This window comes from Lates calcarifer, linkage group LG13 (assembly GCF_001640805.2).
Source record: "Lates calcarifer isolate ASB-BC8 linkage group LG13, TLL_Latcal_v3, whole genome shotgun sequence".
In the NCBI taxonomy this organism is placed as follows: Eukaryota; Metazoa; Chordata; class Actinopteri; family Centropomidae; genus Lates; species Lates calcarifer.
The window spans coordinates 7,067,018-7,090,149 of NC_066845.1; the positions used below are offsets into that span (position 1 = coordinate 7,067,018).

The window sequence follows — 23,132 nt, forward strand, 5'->3', positions numbered from 1 at the left end:
TGTCCTAGGTGTGGGACGGGCTGGAATAACACAGCTGAGCTCCGGGGGCGGCCATATTTATGCCCTAAACCCTCTGTTAGACCAAAAAGCCTTTTTTTTTCTCACTGGGTGTGTTTTCATCAGCCGCACATTCACACACATACACATGCGCACACCAACACACATACACTCTCACAGTCTGAACGCTTATCCCGACAGACACAAACGAGCATAAATTAATGTTTTGAGATATTCTATGAATTTCAATGCTTTTACTTCCGCTTGAGATTCTGACAGCAAAATCTGCATGCTAATCATAGGGATGCGAGGGAGAGAATATCTGTATATGTGTGTATGTTGTGGATCTGTGTGTGTGTATATATGTGTGTGTGTGCATTGACGACAGTGTGGGTGATTGGAGTTGTCATCAGCTGGCGGTTGAAATGACAGTCGACTACTGGGCTGCTGCCACTTAGTTGCCATGCGGTACATCAGGAATGACTTGCAATTTTCTAACTATCACTTTCAAAATGGATTCTAATTTTGCTGAATTGGGCCTGTCAGGCAGAGCTGGTGTTACTGCTCTGCTGACTGATCCCAAAGGTTGGCGTTCAGAAGGCTGACCAGCACAGAAAGACAGCAAAGCCTCTGTTCAGGGATGTGATCGAGACAAGACAAAACGGATAAAGTGATGAGAAAATGAGTTCTGTTGGTAACAGATGGAGGACCTGGTTGCAAGAAACCTGAAATGGGGATGGAAAAAAATCCTTACAATTCATCGTGACACAGAATCGTTTTCTGGGCTTTTCCTTCAAGGAATAATTTGACATTTTGGGAAATATGTTAGCGTGTTTTTGCTGAGAGGATTTATACCACTGTCATATCTTTACAGTAAATATAAATCTGGAGCCAGCAGCTGGTTAGCCTAGCTTAGCACAAAGACTGGGAAGATGGGGGATCAGTCAATCTGCCTAATAGCAGCTAATACATCAAGTACTCTTTGTTAAATCTGTATAAAAACCAAAGTGTAGTTTTTATAGGGGGTTATGTGCCAAACTATTTCTAGCCCTGGAACAGTGACTTACTGTTCTCCCTGCTGATAGTGGATTTTGCTACAATTGATCAAAGATAGGCTAGCTGTGTCCCCTGATTTCAGTAGTAATGCTTAGCTAAGATAACTAGCTATTGGCAGTAGCTTCATATTTACTGTACAAACAAAAGCAGTAGCCATCCTCTAATCTAACTCTCTGCAAGAAAGCAAGTGTATTTTCCAAACTGTCAAACTCTTCTTTTAAGTGCAGATAACATAGTTTGTAACATACCTACACACCTTAATGTCAAAGCTATTGATAACATTAAGAGGGTAGCATTGTTCCATATAACTACTTCAAGCTGAAAAAGCAAAAACAAACGTGGATTTTTTATTTTTTTGGGGGTTGCGTAAAATTACATTTCTAACAAAGCAGGGAATGTTCGTTGTACTTAATTATTAAACATTTAAGTCTAAAATTACCATTTAGTGTAATTTAAGAATGGCACCTATATGGTATTGGATGAACTGTCCCTTTAGTTGCCATTCAACAAATCTGTGTCACTGGAGAAGCCAGTAGCCTGCTAATTCCGTCTCCTGGCTGTACATTAACTATACATTATCCCAATCCATGTGCAAGGTTCATTAGTGTGAATGAAATTACAGCTGGCTGGAAATGAATGTGTGTAATTAGCAAAGGTCTGTCCCAGTAGAGCCACGCAAGCTATAGACGAAGGTAATGGGATCCATTGAAAAGCCATTGTCTGCTAGTTTGCGGCTTGAGTGTCTTTCTAATGACAAACCTATACAGTCAAGACATTATAGCGCTAGCGTCCCACTTCCTATGAGAGAGGCAAGTCTGGGTCGAGATGAGACCGCCCTTGTCAGTCAAGAAGACGGAAAAGATTAAACAAACAATAGCATGATGCATGATTTTCACCGGTTTTGGAATGTGTGTTTGTGAAGTGGAAGCTGCGTTTGTTAGACCTTACATATAATTTGCACACAGAAAGTGTGCCAAATGACATTTGCTGTTCCTGTCAGAATTGATTACAGATGTGTTTCTCTTGCTTAATTTGAACTTTGCCCCATAAATCCTTTTGTGATGAATCCTTTTGATAACACAGCTTTCAAAAATTTATCTTGACATCAAAGCTCAAAACACAAAAAAGGGTAAATTAAAAAAAAAGGTAAAAACAGAACAAAATGTAGAATAAAGACTCTGAAAGCTAGCACAACGCACAGACAGAAAGGCATCTCTCTGGAAGCTAACATGGCTGAAAGTGAACAGAATCAATTTGCATATGAAAATAGTTGGACACTAACAGCACTGGACTGAAAACTACAGCATGACTGTGTGCGCACATGTGCGAGTTTGTGTGTGTTTTTAGGTTCACTTATCCACGCCAGGAAATAACCTTACACTCTTTACCCTTCCCATTTCGTTTGGAAAGTCACCCGACACACTCCACCACACACACACACACACACACATACACACATATGCCACACACACACACACACACACACACACACACACACACACACTTCCCCACCCTTTGACACACACTCATGATGCCTTCATGCATGCACGCATACTGGCTTCAGTGACTCCCTGCAGTCAACCTCCTTCTGCTCACAAACAGCCCCTCCTCTTTCCTCTTTCTCTCTCCAATAACAGACTCCTCCCCTGTTCCCCCCTCCCATGACACACACACACACGCGCGCGCGCGACACACACACACACACACACACACACACACACACACACACACACAGAATGTTGCCTAGCCCTAAGCTGACCCGTTGTGTGTACTGACGTCACACACTAGACAAGGGGAGGCATCATTCCAGACAGACACACACACACGTGCACACACCCACACACAAACACACACACACACATACACACAGGCCCCAGCCGAGGGGGAAGCTGCATTCCAGCACAGGCACACAGACACACAAACACACATCACCACGCCTGGCGGTGGGAAGCATGGGGAGCGCTCAGCTGTAGCGGGGAGGCGGGGAGGAGGACCGGGGAGGCGAAGGAGGGGGGGATGGGGGGTTTTCAGAGGAGGGAGGAGGGAGCGATGGCTCTGAGCCAGTGTTCCTCTGAGCTCAGCACTTCCCCTTTCAGCTCCAGCCAGCCGCCAGTTTGCGTAACGCAGCCCATGCAGCCCTGCCGGCTCGTGCTTAACCCCTTCCTTCCTGGAGTCACTGAGGTCACACTCACTGTTCTCTGTTCGGCAGCTCATGCCACATCCTGGTGTAAACCCACCCCTGCCCAGCATCCCCGGCTCATGCCGTCCCATTATAACATTGAGCACACTGGCCCACTGCTTATGCTTACACATTATTAGCTGACACAGATGGAAGCAGATACACACACGTGTACAAACACCACAGAGAAACGATACTTTCACCAGGAAATAGGTTAATCTTTTACATGCCCCTTTTTTCATAGTAGTGTCCAGCAAATCTACGTGCATGTCTGTCTTTTAAAATACAATGAACATAAGCTTGAGTAAAAATCTAAACAGGTAGGTAGCCTGTCTCTTTGAAGACAAAGACAACACAAAAGAACTGCAACCACTGAAATACACACACATTAATTAGCAATTATGGAGCAATTATGGTTGCCACAGAGAAATATGTACTGCATAGACTAACCACCTTAGCACAGATGTGTTTGGATTACAACATTACAAAGAGGAAAGCATGTGCAATGTGGGACAGGTATAGTATGTGCGTACTGTATCTGTTTAGCTGTGTATCTGTTGACCTTCCAGGAGCTTATGTAGGCCAAAGTGTCCACTCTACAAACAGAGATGTGAGGCCTCGTACATCAGACGTGGCGCCTCCACCTCTGGAAACCCAGATGAACAGTGTCATAGCTCACACTAACCACAGCAGACACAGTCCACGGCAGAGGGCTGGGCACAGCAGAGAGGAGAAGGGCGGGTGGGGGGTAGTGAATGAGGGAAGAGGGGTGGTTCTCTCACATTTAATATCACTTGACACGCGTCATCCAGCATCTCTCAAACAGCCGCTGAGCCTGTGTCAAAGCCGCAGCCCTGTCAAAGATGTTGTGCACGCGTATATGGGGCGCACCTTGTACGTACGTACGTACACACACACACACACACACACACACACACACACACACACACACAAAACAAAGGCAACCCAAAGAGAAATATCTCAGCCACCTGGCGCTGTGATCGACGGGTTGTTGCAGAGAACGGGAATAACCGGGGATGAAGACAAGTGAGGGAGGGGGAGAGCAGGAGAAAGGTTGAATATGTCTCTGCTGAATCGTGGTGGTCGATTCTCTTGCCTGCGGGCTATTCCTGTAAATATTGACGTTGATGTTAGGACCACTCTCTTAAGGATACGCTATAAAGCAAAGGGGTTAGATTTACTCTGTGCAAACTTTAAGCATCTGAAATCACACGCTACGCTTGGCCTTCTGCAAGTGTGTCGAGGGGAAACGGTGAGAGACTTTCAGGGTGAAGAGTTGCAACCACATGAGGGAACTGAGCTCTCTCAGTAGGTTTACAGCTCGCTCCTCTCACTCTCTCTCCCTCTCTAGATGGTTTAGGTTTCCACTCTCAAGCTAAAAGCAGGCAGCTGACATCAAAACCTTCAGAGAGACCCCTATTTCCCAGAAACAGCTCTCGTTTCATGTAAATAGCTGCCTTTCATGGCCACATTGAGATAAATTGCACCCTGCTGGACAAGAGGGAGACAATGTTCACCCTGGAGCCTCTTTTGTTGACATCTGTATGTGTTGCCATGACAACACGTCTGCCCCGGTGTGAGCATGTATGTACGTGTGTGCTTGCATTTGGGGGGTTGTATTTGTGCATGTGTGTGTGGAGTGGGGGGGTTACATGTGGGCAAACACAGACAAGCACACGGGAGAAAACGGGCAGGTCCACACACATAGAAACAAAAACACAAATACCTCACTCATTCTTTCTCAAACACAGACGCATACAGACACACAGGCACAGCTGCACAAAAGCTCGCAAAAGAATAATACATGAGCGTGACCAAAACACTGAATCAGGTTAGACTCGCTTCCAACTACCATGTCCTCGTGGGAGGCTGCAGGCAGAGAAGTTTATTACTAATCATCCTCACGTTCAAAAAGGGCAAAACTAATACTAAACTATGACAACACCATTTCTAAAACCCTCCAGAGGACTGTACGCGTCTGCTCAAATGGGAATTAATCTGCTAGAGGAATGCAATGATGCTTGAATTCATTTTAATATGAGTGGGTTTAAGATGCCAATCCTCCTGTGGGACCACCATTGCTCCGTAGACAGTAGCCTCTGTCCGTCTAACTTTATAAAGGAATTACTGTGATTGCCTGTGCACTCAAAGCATCTCCACACTGTTTGATCAAATTTGCTCAAATTAGCATTTTCATAGATGACAGAAGAATAATCATATCTGTTCGCAATTACACTGATTATGTCTCTGTGGAGACCAGTGAAGTGAAGGACTATGTCACCTCTGAGACCACATGAAACAAAGGCCAACTGCTTTGTTTATATTTTATCACGTGTCTGTACTTTGAGATCCTCATTATATTCATTTGGGATGCCAGCGTGCCGAAGGAGGCAAGGACAGGGAGTTTAAAAGGGGGGGGGGGTGTCATGAGAGGGGGGAGGGTTGCAGGGTGTAGGGCACAACTGAGGGGGCACATGCCCAGTGCCGTAGCAAATGTACAGGAGGTTGAGGGTCCGCATATTAATCATATGGATAGAAAAAAATATGTGTGCGTATGTGTGCGTGTGTGTGTGTGTGTGTGTATGTGTGTGTGCCAGAGAATCCCCTCCCGTGGGCAAGTCAGCATTCACCCATGAAGTAGGTCAGTGAAATTTGCCCAAATTAGGTCAGTGACAGTCAATGGGTGCCATCCTGGACAAGAGAAAGAATAAAAGGGGGAAGAGAGAGAGAGGGAGGGAGGGAGAGAGAGAGAGAGAGAAAGTCTATAAGGTTAGGAGAGCAGAACCAAGCCGCTTACTTCGTCTTAGCTTTTACACTTAGTTAATTACTGATGCACTGGTCCATACAAAACACACACACTCCAAACACACCGAAAATAAAAAAGCCTCAGAGTGAGGAACCAAACCCCCCAAAGCAGAGAGCTGTCTTTACAACTTTAAGCCGTCACTTTTTTCCCTCCACTCAAACATCCCTGGTATCAGAATCGGTGCGCATCAAAAGCCTGTTTTGATTGAAAACGCTTTTGAAAAGCAGTCTGATTCAGTTACAGTGCTTAGGTCTGATTATTTAGCACCCTTCCTCCCTCCCTCTACCCCCTTTAGCTGTTTGGATGGTAGCTTCTTTGTCATCTGCCTCTGTTTCCTCTAGCTTTTTTTTTTTTAACCCCCTCCATATTTTGAAGAAATCCACACTGGGAAAGAGGTTGTTGCGCGCTGTTGCCAATAAATGGCGGAACACAGGAACCTTTGAAGTTTGTGGCACGTTGTGATTTTGCTTTCATCGTCCCGCATCTGTCAGTCAACAAGAGAAAATGTGACTCCAAAGGAAACTTATGCCGCCACCCCACCCCCACCCCCAATTTCCTCTCCACGCACACACATACACAAAAACAAAACAAAACAACAAAAAATGACAACAAAGACAGCAAGAACGACAAAGGCTGTATTGGGCATTAGACAGACAGGGAGTGGGCTGAATAATAATCTGTGAGGAGCTGCAAGGTGTTCCAGAAGATTCTGATGTTGCTTCAACTCTGCTTCTTCCTGCCTGCGCTTCCATGGCCCACTTCCGCACAAAGGGAATGTCTGTGTGTGTACTGTAGCTGCGGGTTGCTCTCTGAACTTTATTCTGTCAGCCCTCTGTCGCTCGTCTCCATGCAGTTGGGTGTCAGAGAGGAGGAAGAGCATTGACAGGTGTCTTCTGTGGGCAATGTCTGTTCAGAAAGAGTGATGGCGGAACCTGGGCCTGCACCTGATCACACGAGCCTGCAGCCTTGCTGTGACAGCAACGGAGGCTGGGCAGGGGTGGGGGTGGGGTGGGGGACAAAGGCTCTCCTCCCTGGGCAGCGATCAAACCCGAGCCCCCGGCTTGCCTGGAGATGTGACAAGGCCCACTTCCCCTTTCACTACTCCCCCTCCTCTCCCCCCTTCCCCTCATCCTCCCCCTGCTGCCAATCATGTGTCGTGTGCTTCACGCTCTCGCGCGACACACACGTTTTCGCGCGCCGAGTGTGTTTGCGCCGAGGCTGTGAGCTGTCTACGCAAGTTAAAGAGATGTACAAAAGTGAGAGTCGAGGAGACAAAGAGACACACGAGGAGTCAAAGAGCTTTGCAGGAAGTGTTGAGCCAGAAACAACCAAATGTACAAGCTGAACGTGGCTTGGAGTAAAGCGAGCCACAATGAGTTACAGTGACTAACGTTACTAGCCAGGGAGAGAAAGATGCCTGGCTAGAAAGGCTGGGTATAGGAGCCAGAGAACTGAACTGCAGCCAACCTGGATGAGGCCTCAGTCCAGATAAGTTGGGACAGTACCAGGGGCCCAGCTACAGCCCGTCAGAGAAGGGAGGAGGGAGGAGGGGGAGCAAGTGAATTAGCAAGAAAGACAGAGTGAAAAAAACAGAAAAAGAGAAAGAGAGAGGGTAAGCTTATAGGCAAAACACAGAGAGAGAGAGTGACGGGGGGGGGTTTGAGGTTTTTCAGCTCCAAAGTGGGATGGAGGGGGGATGGTTGGAGGGAACCGCTGAGAGTCAGGGAGAGCTGGAGCCGAGGCTCAGAGGCAGGGCCAGGGCTGAACTGGGGCTGCTGAGAGAGGAGCCAGGGCTAGAGGCCAGAGTGAGGGATGGAGGGAGGGAGGGATGGAAGGGGGCTGAGAATAGGAGGAGGCTGTGGCAGAGCCAGGGCTGGGGCCGGGGCCAAAGCCAGGGGCCCCAGCTTTAGATTTAGTCAGCTGTTCCCCTGGCCAGCAGCTGGAAGGACGTAGGGAGAGAAAGGGAGGGGAGGAGGGCAGCAGGGGAAGACGGCACGGAGACTTCGGGGGAGAGTTTTAACGGGGGAAACGGAAAGTGAGAGGAGATGGAGGGGAGTGAGGAAGGAAAAAAATAGCACGGTGATAGAGAGAAGGAGAGAGAGAGGGGAGAAAGAAGAGAGAAGGGGGAGATGGTGGTGGTGGAGGTTTGGAAAGAGGACAGTGGAAAAGCCATTAGATTCCTATGAGAGAGAAAACAGCGCTGAGAGCAGACAGACTGACAGAAGGTGGTTAAGGCTCACTGGCTTCGCAACCACTCTTCCTTTCCTCCCTCGCTGGTTCTCCTGCTCCCTCATTCCTCTCCTCCGTCCCTTCCATCCATCTCTCCATCCTCCTCCTCCTCCTCCTCTCCTTCCGTCACTGCTGCGCTATTCTCTGGCTAGCTCCCCTCTCAGCCAGTTGTGCTTCGGCAACAGCCCTGCTATTCATTACGCACGACCTGCAGGCATGACCCTAAACACACACCGAGATCCCAAACAGGTGCCCCCCACACACACACACACACACACAGCAGCAGCAGCAAAGGGATCACACATGATTTTTTTTTTTTTTTTTGGGGGGGGGGGGGCACAGGGAGTGAAGACAGAAGGGCTGAAGTGAGGAGAGAGAGCTCTCTGTGGCTGCCTGAGAAGCACTGCAGTACTAACAACAAGGAAAGAGGGATGGAAAGAGGAGAAAACACAGAAAGGAGGAGTGGAAAAAGGATGTAATTTAAGCAAAGAGCGTACACACTTTGTTTCTATAAAAGTGGTGAAATGAGATTTGGAGTAGGGGAGTGCGAGGGGCGAGGGTTTGCCACGGGGCAAGCAGCCGCTGCTAGCAAAGCACTTTATGGCCTATTATATTCCATTCAGATGGACCAGGCGTCTGGGATAAAAGCATTTAGTCTGTGCGTTAGTGAGTGACTCAGCACTTGGAGCCTTCGCAGGTGGACCCCCTCATAACTACACAATGCATATCAATGAAGTGGCCCACTCACTGCATATGGATCACTTGCTCCCACACTTATGCCCCCATCCTCCTCCTCCACCTACACCACCTTTTCCTTCTCAGTCTGTCACACCTCCTTGTGGAGACAATCTGTGTTGTTTATTCTCTTTTCAGCTGGATTGGGGTAATTCTATCTGCTCTTCTCATATAAAAGACTTCATCGGGGCAGCATCATCCAATAAGGCAGGAAGCGAGAGGAGGTGGGTGAGGATGAATGGGAGTGGTAATGCTCCAAAAAGAAATAAAGAGCCTAAGAAATGCATCTCTGTGCCCATCTCTTGCATTGCATTTTAAAAAATTTGACTTTTCCTCAGAATTAAGGGGGAGGCATTTCTGTGCATGGCTGGAATCACTGACCCACCTCCTCTCCTCCCTTTTCCCTTCATTTAGTGTTGAGACGGCAGACAGCCCCCCCCCCTTCGCCAACTCCCCTATTGCTTTCTCTCCATCACTCTCTTGTCTGTCCTCTGCTCTCCCTCCACCCATCTGCCCTTTCCTCTCCGTTCTACCTCTGTGCCTCTCCATCCCCTTCTCTCCTCCCCTCGGTGGTGGTTAATGGCACAGGGATCCAGCATGGAATATAGATCAGTGCGAGATGGATGGGGCACCAGGAGCTCCGGCCAGTCCCGTAGGTCCCAGACCAAAGATTAACTAAATATTAGCTGACAGGAAGAGAGAGAGAGCGGCAGGGACACAGCTGCAGCTGCTAGTGCCACTGCCGGCAGAACAAACGACAGGGACTGTTTTTAACCCTCTTTGCTCTCGGGAGAGAGAGAGGGAGAGACATGTGATAAACACACAAGAGATGCAAAAATACACACAACACATTGGGGTATACATACTGCGGTGCACGCGTACGCACATGCTATCAGAGGCACCCTGGGAGAAGAAGTCCACTAATCACATTCTCTCCTCCCCCTCTCTGCCCTGCCAAGGCGGATGGCGAGGGGGAAAAAAAGGAATAAATCTTTATTAGGCGATGTGTCCCTGCTTTATCGATCGCTTCGCTCCTTCCCTCCCCTCCTCCCTCTCTACCCCCCCCCTCTTTCTCTCCCCTCCTTTTGTTATTTTAGGCATGTGTCTGCCATCCAGTCCAATTGAGTCAGGCTGTACATCAGAGAGGACCATTACCCATGTCTCCCTGGGCCGGGGCTGTCACTGGCTGTGAGGGGGGTAGGAGGTGAGGTGATGTAGCCACCCAGGAGGGACAGCTAGCCGGGCTAACAGCTAGCCAGACAGCCAGGCAGACAGATAGACAGGCAGGCAGCCAGATAGTAGGTTTTTGGGCAAGAATGTAGACAGACAGGGTGGCAGTAACACACGGTGACAGACAGAATCCTCAACAATGCCAACTAACAACAATGGTAGATCTGTACTTCATCTACGCTCAAGTCCTGTATGGTTCTATGAGCGCAGCGTGGCACAGACGCAACCTGATTTATAGTGCTAATTTCTCAACCAGCCACTAATGATAAAGAAGAACCCATTTTTTCCAGCAAAGGTTTATGGCAAAGGATGTACCCGAGAATACTCAGATTCAAACCCAGCAACTCTCACTCTGTAAAAACACATGGCTGGGTATGGTTTCAAATTTTTCGTTACTGATGCTTGATACCCCAGTGCAGATATGAAAGCAATATTTTTTGATACCTTCTCTTGAGAAATAAATGCAGGATTTTCAACAAAACTCCCTGCTTTTTTTTTTTCCCAAACAAAAGAGGCCAAAACTCTTAAATGCTGTCTAAACACACACAGCCATACAGGGGCTTTGTATATAACAGTCTACAGTTGGCAACATTTTGATTTAAATCAGGAAGTGTCCGATCAAAGAGTGAGTAAACAAGATTATGAATTGGACCAGACATTCAGTGACAGCTTTGGGTGCTTGACAGTTTTCAATACTTAGCCCCCAACAACCGAAAAAGTATTGAGGTGAGGAGGGGATAAACATCACGGTGAGGATCATTTAAAAACTTTGGAGAAAGACACCACAGCAAATAGGCCAAGTCATGTTCCTCTCCTAATTCCAGACAGCGGTAAACAGAGAGCTTCTAAATGTAGAAACAGCGATAGCCCCTGAGGTCTGGATGCAGACTGCTAGCACTGAGCAAAAGCACAAAGAGCAGGAGCTAGCTAGCCGCCTAGCCTTCCTTTGGGAGTTTAGACACAGGAAGCACTATGGAAACATGCTGTATCTAGATAGGGGCAGTGTAAATAAGATATGAGTTTCTATTGCCTAGCTTGGGAAATGAAACTGGAAAATTGAGAAGGGAAGAAAGAGAGATCATGAGGGCTTATAAACACAAGGAAGGAATGCATGATAGAGGAAGGGCAGGCACAGGTATGGAGTGATTAGGAGTTGAAGAGCAAGAAATTAAGATGGCAGGAAGATGAAGGGCAGGAATGGTAAGTAAAGGTAAGTAAAAAAAAAAAACAAGTAAGGAAGGAAATGAGCAAGAAAGAAAAAGAACTCCTTCAAGACAAAACTCTTTAGAGAGGCAAACTAAATTCCATAGTTGAAAGCTTTCCTCTCCTTCCCTTTGAATCTCTTGCATTCTCTTTCTTTGTCTGACTCTGTCTCTCATGCCTGGAGAGCCTTTCTAGCTCTATTCAGCCCTGCTCTGCCACAGAGCAGTGAATGCATGTCTCACATGCCACACAGCCACGACATCGTTGGACCAGGCACAGCCAGAGGCACTCTCAGGACCTCCTCCCCTGCATAGCTCACATGGCACTTGAGCCTACCGGGCAAGAAGAGAGAAGGGGGTAAACTCCCCCTCTCAGTCTGGCTCAGATTCCTGATTGTTCCACGAAAGGACAATGACAGGAAAATAAAGAACAAGGCACATACTGTGTCCCCTCTTGGGCTGATCTCTCAGGTAAGAAATTGCTTATTGGAACATGCAAGACACTTGCACACATTCAATCAAACAAACAATCTTTTCCTTTTGGTCAGGTGCTGTTTATTGGAAAACAATAATGTGAATGTGGGCCCGTCTTTCAAGCATAGCAATCGGCCACTGAAGGGACAGTCTGACCAGATTGACCTTTGACTTAAGTAAATCCCTGGGGGGGTCAAGGAAAGAGGTCAGCATTGGGCCAGCTCAGTGCTGGGGGAGGGACCAGTCGATGAGTGAACACCTCTGTTGGTGTGTGTGTGTATGTGTGTGTGCGATTGGGGTCAGCGGCAGGTAAACCCTCATCCTCTGCTGTTGTTTATTCTAAGGCGCCTAGTCACTGGCGCCCCAGCACCGTGAGGCACAGCGTGTATGTGTGTCTTAAAGCATGTGCACAAGCAAGTGTGTGTGTGTGTGCAGGAGTGGGAATGAGATAGGGTGGGAATGATGACAGACGGGAATGTCATCCACCCTCTTATCATTAACATGCCTCACCTTTATTCACCCTGACACTCATGGCTATAAACACGCTCACCGGGCCATTAACACACAAAGTCATATGCGCACATGCTCGTATTCACACACAGATAAAAATGGGCTGAAATGGTCTACTGTTTCGTGGGACATACTTTTGTCTAAGAAGCAGCTTGAAGGGGTAAATTTGCACTCCACTCTTAACCCAGCAAATCATTTGTGACAACACAGGTATATCCTTGTGACGTTGGCAGCCTCTTTTCAGCAGGTAGTGGCTAGGGGTTTAAGTTAGTTTAATGTAGATCAGCATAATGTAAAGAAATATTTAAGCACTGTGAGCCAGAGTCAAGATAGAGCCTTCTTTGCTGCGCCCTGCATTTTTGTCTGGGATAGATCAAAAAGATTGCCCTTAATCTGGGACAACAGCAGGTAACTTTCTACTCTCTAAGCAAAGTATACAGCGATTATGCACACAAACACACACACACACACACACACACACACACACACACACACACACACACAAATTGTTTGTAGCCTTTGGGCTGATCCGAAGCTGTTTGGCTTCTGGGGAGAAACAGCTGTTGACCAAACTGCACAGAGAGGCTCTGTTCTGTGGCAACAGTGAAAGCATGTGTAGTCTTTAACACGTATTCTCATACTCATGTTGTGAATGCATGCACACATACACAGGATACATACATTGAACCTCCCACTGCAGTAAGCGGAGTCTTGGACTGCTTTGTGCTTATTTCAGCAGCCCATTGGTGCAAAGAGGAATTCATTAAAAAGAAAAAAAAAGTGAAGGGAAGCATCAGATAGGAGAACGCTGAGTGCTGCATTCCCCTGTTGTTGTTATTATTGCCAAATCGAAGAGAGAAAGGCGGCTGGTAATAAAAGTCATTAAATGAAATAGAAAAAACGGTCTTTAATAGGGCCTTGTCGTTGTGGATTTAGTAGCCTTTCTATTGCCCCTTCCCTTTGCTCTGTTCCCTGTGCTCTCAGACAAGAGAGGGGCAGGAGCTCTGTGGAAGGAGGACTGGATTCCTAGACAGAGTCAGCCAGCCGAAGAGCTGTGCTGACGCACACCCAGCAGCCACAGTCTGGGACAGGAGACAAGTCAAGCTGGAACAGGGACTGGGGCAGACGTTAGAGAGCTCATGCTGGAACTTTATTACTTTAGCTGGTTTATTTTAACAGGGGCAACACACGCTGATCTTGTACACAGAGCCTCTCTGAAAATGTGCCAGCATTAGCGTGCAGGGTAATTTTGAAGCAAGATCTTTGGGCAACTCTGTAATAGGACCGGAGAGTGTGGCAGACACAAGGCGGCTTGGGCTGGAACTGGGGACGATGATTTAAGAGGGGCAGGGAGGAAACAGCTATGTCTGGGACCAGGAATGGGGACTGGGAGGGAGGTTGGCTCCAGTCAGGTGGAAGGACTGGAAGCAGTGCAGACGTTAGTCCTAGTTTGAGATGGCAGAAAGACTGTCTAATGGTACATACTGGGTACACAGTCTTGGAAATGTGATGAGTGGGACACAGTTATGGCTGGCTGTAGAAGCTGGAACATGGCTGAAAAGAGGAAGTCATGGTCTGTGGTGGGAATAATCTGTCTAGGGGCACATCTGGGTCTGGGAATGGGGTTGGTTAGAGTTTGGAGTTGGGGCTGTAACAAGCATTGGGACGTTCTGGAAACTTCTGATGTGCTGGGAACATAACACAGCTAGCAGAAGAACCAGTGGTCATCTATCACTCCATGAGGACAGCTAGTAATGTCAGAGTCTGCTTTATGGGTTCCATCCTTGAGGGGGCCACCCAGACTGAGAACTGGCTATGGATGAGTGTCTGTAAGTGATCGAAGGAGGAAACTGGGCTCGAGCTGAAACTCATTATGAGCAGAGTGAAAGTAATTATCACGTAAACGCATTTCAGATTTACAGTTATGCTTACGCTACCGTCATCTTACATGGAGAGTGTTGGAAACAGCTGTAGATAAACAAAAACTCATTTTCCTGGATGATTTCTAAATCCAGATGTTTAGTGATAGCAATATTAATCTGAAACCATTCACAAATATACATAAAACACTATCTTTTGTCCATACAAACATCTGCACAGCCATATTTAAATGCAAACACACTCCCAAAAGAGAGACTAAGTGTTTCCATTACACGACAGCTGGACTGTATCCTATCTTCTTTCCATTCAACCCAGCATAATGGGACAAAGGCCTGGAATCTGCTTCTCAGTCTCTCAGATACACACATTCAGAGGGAACCCTTTCCCTGAAGACTCAATGTCTCTTCACATGGATGCAGTTGCTGCCCCTCTCTCTCTCTCTCTCTCTCTCTCTCTGTCTTTCTCCCTCTTGGACAGCCAGATGTTTACACTAGCTCCAGGCTCAGCCATGTTTCCATGACGATACAAGCCCAGGGATAGTCACATGGCTTGGGGTAGACCTGAGGCACCGGATCCGGGATCATTGCTCCCTCAACGCTCTCACCTTAGAGATCGGTCCACAAATGACTTTAAGGTTGCATTAGACCTTATCCTTAGCTCATCGTTTAAAATAACAAGTATTTGAGGGAGCAAAATTTCTCAGAACTCCTGAGTCATATTGTGTCAGTATCTCTTTAAGTCCTGAGTCACAAGTTGAGCCTCTTAACAAGATATTTCACACAGACTAACAGCGCTTTCGGAAGCGTTCCGTCTCTCTCTGTCTTCAGTGGTAGGCATGTGGGCTCATTCTCGACGGGCATTGTAAAAAGATAAAGGAACTCTCTAACCTAACAGGAAAATAAAACCAGATCCACCCACATGAAAAGAAACAGCCCACACACAAACAGAAAGAATAAGCCCTCACCCACCAAGGAAAAAAAACCCCAGCTCGGCCTGATAGCGTCTCGACAGACGACAAGCTCATGCAAGATTTACGTTTCGCTTCTTAAATTCTGCACCTTCATGGACAAAATGCCTGAAATGTCGATGTGGGTCCTCAAGAAGCCTTTTGAAAGGCCTTGTGAATTCTAAGTGTGTGAGTGTATTATTGCACAAACATGCTCAGTGTTACTTCACCTTTGTAAGTGGCACAGATTTCTCCTTGGTATTTGGCTCACTGCTTTGTCACACAAACAATAACCTACTAGTGTGTGCAAATATTCTTTGTTTTATCAGCCCCTTTGTTCTATGGGTGTTGTCTGTGTGTTGTATTGTTGTAAATTATGTCTGATACTGCCGTGGTTCTGCCTGAATGCTAAGTACATATGAGATTTAAACTCAATAAGAAATGACATATGGCTCTACAGCTCCTCTTGCAGCACCCCTAAAGCGTGCTTTTAAGGGCTAAACATAAAGTTTAGAGGGGTCTGTGTTATGATTTTCACCATCTGCATTACAAAGAGGAACAGGTTAAAAAACAGGGAACCACCAGGCTGGTTGTTATTTCACCGTTTCATTGACATCATGATAAAAAGAGGGTGAGAGAGAGAGTAGATGACGCAGAAACCTAATTAAGATTCTCCAGAGCGTGAACAAATTAACCTGAGTTATGAGCATGCAGGAGCTCAAGACAGACACACACACATGCACACACACATACACATCAATTCGTCTCTGGAATAGGTGGAGCAGAGGAGGATAACATTCATACTCAAACAGGCATGACTGCCATGGACATTCAGTGATATTTTAGGCAGGGGAAAGGCAAAATATTATAGGCTATCTAGTCCAACACCACCACCACGGAAAATACACCAAAATAGGATACAGGATATGCATATCTACTTTCATGCTAGTTGAATTTAAAACGGCCTCAACAAAGTGTCCACCTCATCACTCAGATTTAGGGCAGCAGCATGATAAAATGACGTGTAGCTTCATGTGAAAAATTAGCCTAACAAGGAGAGCCTGGATAAATAGGCTGTAGCATGTAGCCCATGCTAATGACATTGCAGAGAGCGACATATGCCAGGCATCAGTATGTCACTCCTTAGGGACATGGGGCTTACGGTAACAGGATAGTAAGAGCGAGGTGGTGGTGCGTGTGGTGGTGGGGGTTGTGTTTTTTTTTTTTTAACTCCTGGCACAAAACCCTGGAGGCAGAGAAGGGAGGTGGGGGGTGGGAGTTAGACATACAGGGATGAGAGGGGTCAAAGGGAGGAGGAGCAGGACAGTGCATGTCAGAAATGAATGAGAGAAGAGGGGGATGAACTTGACCCAGACTGGAGGACTGAAACAGGAAGGAGGGTAATGAAGTGCAAACATGCTTTGTCATGCCATGTTAGAGCCATAGGATTAGAATTCTATAATTAGAGGACGGGGCACCATAATACTAGCCTTCCTTTCAGCATGATGAGCTGCCGAGTCTAAATTACACTAGGGGGCCGCAGAACAGATGCTGTGATCGGAACAGGCAGCTTTGGAAGTTTTCTATACTGGTAAATGATTCTCAGTTACAGCACAGCACGGTCCTGATTGACAAGCTAAAGAAAATTTAAACTTGGCACACCAGTGAGATTTACTGGTATTTCTGTGATCGGCTCATGACAAAGTCATTTTTTATGACAGGCAGACGTTGTTGTGGGACTGTTCTCCAAAGCCACATGCATATTTCATTTTATTCATTTGCAGTTTTTGATGAATTATTACACATAGAACCTTCTCATACAGGTTGAGGTTAGGTATGTGTTCCACTACCTGCTCAGCAGCTGACAAATTCATCACTGATTCGACAGTAGGAAGAGAGCAAGGGGGCTAAAGCTTGGTTGTTATAATGCTGCTATAACTGAGGAGCAGTGGACTGCTAGATAACACTAGCATTCATATATATGAATATTTATCTCAAATCCTGGCACTGGAACAGATGAGCTCGCATGGGAGAAAGAACAACCCATCCATCTCACTCTCTCCCCATCTCTGCGCTTCATTCTTTAGTTTCATACATCCCCTTCTCTTGCAATCACCATTTCAATGCCTCTTCTCTCTTTTGCATTTTCCACCCACTTTTTCCCTCCAGGCTTCCCCTCTTTTTCTTGATATCACCCGATCTATTGCTCTTCCCCTTAAACGCCATCCCCCTATCCATTCCCTCTGCAGCACTGATGTATGGAAAGAGATGGAGGAAAAAAGGAAAAAGCGTGTGATTAATGTCTTTGAGAAAAAGATAAATAATCACAGGAGACTGGGGGCTGGTAGTTGGCCTTAGGGGAGTAAATATGGAGAGTTTTATAGCTGCTCACTTGGGAGAGAGGGAGGTAGGGGAGGAGATGAGAGGGGGGAGGAGAGGAATACAGCGACAGCAGATCCATTCAAGTATATTAGCTTTTCCCCCCATACACAATAACCTCCACATCTATTCTATCGCTCTACTGTCTTTCATCATCAACACTGAATCCCATCCCACTGACAGCACACACACGCACACACGAGAAGCCACACAAAGCCAGGCACACTTGTGCACACACACACACCCTCATAACCACTCTGCACTTTTTTTTCCAGGCCAGACCCACTGTATGTGTTTGATGGGCCAATACATGTGGTGTGTGATGTGGCTGACAGCCCCCCTCCCATGCTGCCCTGCTTTTAAGCCCTCATCCTCCAGTGGCTGCCTGTCCCCTGGAGAAGATTGCATCTTTTATTTATCATTTTCTCTTCCTTGGCTTTATTTTACCCAGCTAAAAAAAAAAATCTGGGCCGAAAATTGTAATCAGCATAACATGCCCTCCTCCTGCTATGTACTTGCCTGTCATCCTCCACTCTCTGTGAGCATGCAGGATGAGACTGACAGCCCGTGCAGACGAAGACACACAGACACATGCACAATCCCCCTCTGTGTTTATCAAACCCCCTCACACACACACACACACACACACACACATACTCTTTTCTCTCTCTTTCACACACACAAAAACACATGCTCAGCCACAGAAAATGACCCTGCTACCCTCTTTGTCACTCTTTCTGACTATTTTCCAAAGCGCGTGCACACACACATATCTCCTTAGTCCTCGCGGATGCCTCGCACTTTCTATTTTACCCCCGAGCTGAGTGTTTAGCTTCCTAAAGCCTCAAACGAGTGAGCACATAAATGAGCCTAATGCTGGGGAATCTGGTAAACAGGCCAGAGAGGGAGAGAGAGCTGCCTGCCTGTCTGTGTGCTCCATGGCTACTATTGTGCACTGCACATTCTCTGAGCCCACAAGAGCTGAAGCCATCTCCACACAGATTCTTTGGAGGGATAGTAAGCCAAGAAGAGAGAGAGAGGGAGAGGGAGCAAGGGAGAGAGATAGAGAGGGTGAGGGGAGGGAGGAGGAAGAAGATCATGCATAAAATCTTGTTTGCAGAATGCATTAAGATTCTGATGAACTGGGGAGGGTAATGGGATTAGAATCCTGAACCGTTTCCAAGGGTGGGGAGTCGGATTGACAGCTGAGTCTATTGCACTGACGAATGCAGTGAAATATTGTGGCTCTGGCAAAGGCAGCCAGCCAGGCAGAGAGGCAGGCAGGCAGGCAGGGGGTTGCTGAGCCTACAGCACCTCTGTTTACTCCGAGCTGTACCACAAATAATGCAGCTGAGAGAGAGAATGAAAATGCATCTTTGCCTTTACCAGCTGCATATAGCTTGGGCTTTAACTGAATATTGGGAAAGCAGAAAGAAAAGCTTCAGCCCCTCTCACAAAGGTGTTTGGCAAACAAAACAGAAGCACTGTGGCTTTAAATCACCGTCCCTCCCACCCTTTCTAAATATCGTCTATTTAGCCAGCGGTGAAAAGATATAGGGGGCTTTTGTCTGCGTACCCATTGGTGGGGGCATGGAGAGCTGGAAAGACACAAAAATAGGAACAAAGTGCTAAGCTTCCAATTGGGATGGCTCTGGGCGATTCAATGCGCGCAGCTCAGTGGGCAAAAACAAGGAGAAGTGGGCTACTATTACGGGCTTATCTGAAAATAGGCTATTCTCACACAGCTATAGGGTAGACTGGTGTGGAAATACCCTGCATTGTTTATAATAGACCAGGCTATGGGAGGCACACACAAGCCCTTTAAAAGTCTGGCACGATTCCATGGAAAAAGGCAAACAGTGCGAGTTAGTTGTTATGTTCATTACGGGCTGTTTTCCTGCCTTATTGTAACGTTATAGTCCACTCACCGACTTGCAATACGTTGTCCACCCAGCCACCCTCTAGCAGAGTGACACCCCGTAGGAAAGGCAGCTGGGTCTCGTCATTATTGTCCCCGCTAGTTCCACTTTCCTCTCCTCCGGCGTTGAAAGAGGAATACATACAGATCTCCTTCTCGCTTCTCGGGAATGACCAGTATACGATCCTACGCTGGACGGGCTCCGGGATTCCTCTCGAACCGCTCCTCCACCCTCTGGAACGGCCACTTCTCCGCGACTCTGCGAGCCGCGATGTCGAGCAACGACTCGGGGTTGTGCGTTTTTCCATTCCCCGACCCTCCCGGAGCGGACCCCGCGCCGCCACACAGGACTCCTCCAGCCCGCTGCCCCTGCCTGCATGCCGGGTTGTAGCCGGGCCGGCAGCAGAGCCGCTTGGCTGGGGGCTGCTGGACTCGCTCGGCCATGATCGCACCGCTTCCAACCTGAAGCGCAGTTCCTCTCCGATCATATAAACGGGATAAGGAAGAGAAAAGGGCAATCTCGCACCGATTGTTTGCCGTACATGGAGAGACTGCCCTTATTTGGAAAGGTAGGCGGCGCCTGCGAGTTCCGTGAAGTCCTTTGTGTTGTCAAAGTAACCGGGAGGGGCGGGATCCTGGAGCGTTGCCAGCGCACGAGTGGCGCTATAAAAGGAACTGGAGGCGGAATTCCCGAACGTCGGCAAATCCTTTGTGAAGCCGTTCGGGAGCGCGAGGGCGGAGCCCCGGCGGCCGACGGCCTTTGAAGTTTCCTTCTTATTTGAGTCTAAAGGCGGGGACTTAATCCAGGGGCGGTCTCGCAGTTTCCCACAGGGGTAAAAGGGGGCAAGAAAACTGACTTTTTTTCCTTTGGAGCCTGTGCTACCACCCCGGGCTCTGGCTTCTTCAGTAACAACGTGATGGTTGTTTTCGACGTTTTAGTCCAAAGGACTCTCAGCTGTCAGAGACAGAAAGGGCGTGGGAGTAAGAACATAAAGATATGGAGCTGGACATGCTTGTCCTCTGTAGTCACTAATCAGTCATTCAGTCATCTGTTTGGCATAGGTTTACTTTGCTACAGCCTTTGGACAATTAACCGCAGAGGCCCCAGCCTCTCTCTATATTATTTTTGTTTACATAATTTGATTAATCAGTAATTTGTTAGTAATTTGCATCACTTAAGTACTATATAAAATAGGCTACTATGGGTCCTCCATTTTGTGAAGATGGTCTTGTAGAGGGGCGGTGTGTCAAAATCTAGTTTTAAGACGTGAACTTTTTGTTGTCGTTTGTTGTGTTTTATCAAATTGCTTCAGTTTGTTGTGTTTTATCAAATTGCTTCAATTTTTATGTGTGTCAAGTAATTAGCACACAGAAAACCTCAGGCAAGATGGTACTCCATCACAGGAGATCTGCAAGGCTACAGCCAACAATTCATTGTCAATAGTTTTAAAAACTGGTCACAGTTAGTCACAGTAGTTATATCAATTCAGTCTTCAATCTTTAAACAGAAAGCTTGCTACAAGGATTTAAGACATTGGCCTTTACCAGATATTTTAAAGGTTCTACAGTACTATCAAGTTGTATCATTTAGATCCTGATATCTGGGCCTCTGATCCACTGATCTTGACCATTCTTTTTGTAGTCTCTTGCAAGTCTCCCAAGTCTCCCAACTTTATGAAAGTGCAAGACTAAATTGCTGGGAGATGCAAACGTCCCATCACGTTCTTTGCTTTTTACTCAGTCCGGTACTTAAGTTTATCAACTTGCAACAGAAAAGGCACAATCAAAGGATATTGGAAATTCCTCAAGGTCTGGCCAGGCTAGTGGTTTTTCTTGTAGTCATTATGACACACACCACTAGTGGAGCTGGTTAACTGTAAATTGTGGTGCAGTCATTTTATGGTCCCCCACCCCCCCTCCTTGTGTGTTGATAATGTTAGTTCCGTAGCTGTGTCATGAAAAGGAGGCCTACTTCTGTAGGAGGGTTAGGGTGCGGCTGCATTGCCTACCGTCCGGGTTCTCCCAGCCTGATGAGACGTGTAGCATACGCTAATAATTATAATCACATAACAAAAAAGCCACCAGATTGAGGATGTTTCTCTAAATTGTCTATAAAAGTTTACCAAAACTATGCTGGTAAACCAGAATGTGTGTTTGCAATGTGTCTGTCCTCTGTATGTGTTCCCAGCTGCCCCTCTCCTTCCTCTGTGAGTAGGTCTAAAAGGCTGGCCTTTGAACTGCTCTGAAAGTGATCCATGCCGTATGGACAGAGCAGATGTGGCCTAACCTGATTTGGTTTCAATACTTCCCCACAGGAAGTTCACAAAGCCAGCAGGTCCTCCTTTGTTATGTTAGTCATCTTTCTCAGAGGACCAGTGGAGCCTTTTGCTTTTTTTCTTAGCCTATTGCCTTATCGTTTGCTTTATTCCTCAGACAGAGCGGTTCCACACATGATCAGAAGTTTCAGCAACAGTTAGATGTCATCTGATTCTTCATCCAGTAACAAAGTGGACTACATTGTGTTTTTTTTCACAAGTTTTGTATCTGTATTCAAAATTTGATTCTAATCATTATCCAGCAGACATGATTTTACAGCATATTCATGGTGCATGCATATTCATATTCTTTCTGTGTGGAACCCTGACAGTATGTTGACTGGGAAGATGGTGCCATATATAAACTTTAAACCCTTAGTCAAGGGGCTTCAACCACCAACTTGGTCACAGGTCTGTCTGCCTATGATTATCGAAATTCATCATGATATATCAAATGCATCGATTCACAATGTTTGATTTCATATCACTGAAATTCATGTTTTTGGTTTTGCACTCTAAATAAATTTTAAAGAAATCTCAAAGGCTTTGATTTCATAAGAAGTAAGGCTAACCTTTCAACTCACTTTATGTCACCTGTTCATTTTCCAAAAATATGTATACTGTTATGAATAAAAGAGGAAGAATGATAACAATAAAATAGTTTTGTTGCTTTTCTATAATTATTACATTTCTGTGAATATTTCTTGCTGCTGCATGTTATTGTATTGTATGGTTTGCTTCATTTACTAGAGGTTCTCAAAAACCCCTGCTCTCTCCTGTTTGTTAGGGTATTAATGTGCATAATGCTTCCTCTGAACATTAAATTATCTCAGTAAATATCTGCATTGGCACTGTAGAGTCACACAAATTGTAGGACACAATAGTATAGCACTACTGCTTATTTTTACGTTTTCATGTTTATAGGACTTTCAAGTCTGCCACAATTATTGTATGACACAGGGCCTAGTGATTTTAACGCAAAGCCAAGCACATTAGCAAAGTTAGATCACCAACTGGTGATCTACCCTCCACCTTATGGCTCTGGAATTCTGTTTCAAAATATAGTTTTAAAACTTTCATTGCTGTAGTTTATATTAAGCTAACTTGTGGTGTTTTATCAAATTGATGCTGTTTCTTAACACACAGAAAGCCTCAGGTGAGGTAGTATTGTTCCATCATAGAAGTACTGCAAGGCTACAACCAACAATTTTCATTATCAATCCATTCAATAATTCATAATCAACTGATTCTTCA

The 23,132-nt window shown here is 46.3% G+C and overlaps 1 protein-coding gene across 1 annotated transcript in view; it reads right to left on the reverse strand.

The window, feature by feature from the left end:
- LOC108878552 (zinc finger SWIM domain-containing protein 6) overlaps positions 1–22,516 on the reverse strand; it is a 47,284-nt gene extending 24,768 nt beyond the window's left edge. The window contains 1 exon segment of the mRNA XM_018669383.2: positions 19,574–22,516. Coding sequence (XP_018524899.1) covers positions 19,574–20,051 — 478 coding nt within the window. The 5' untranslated portion in view covers positions 20,052–22,516.
- Positions 22,517–23,132: the final 616 nt, after the last annotated feature.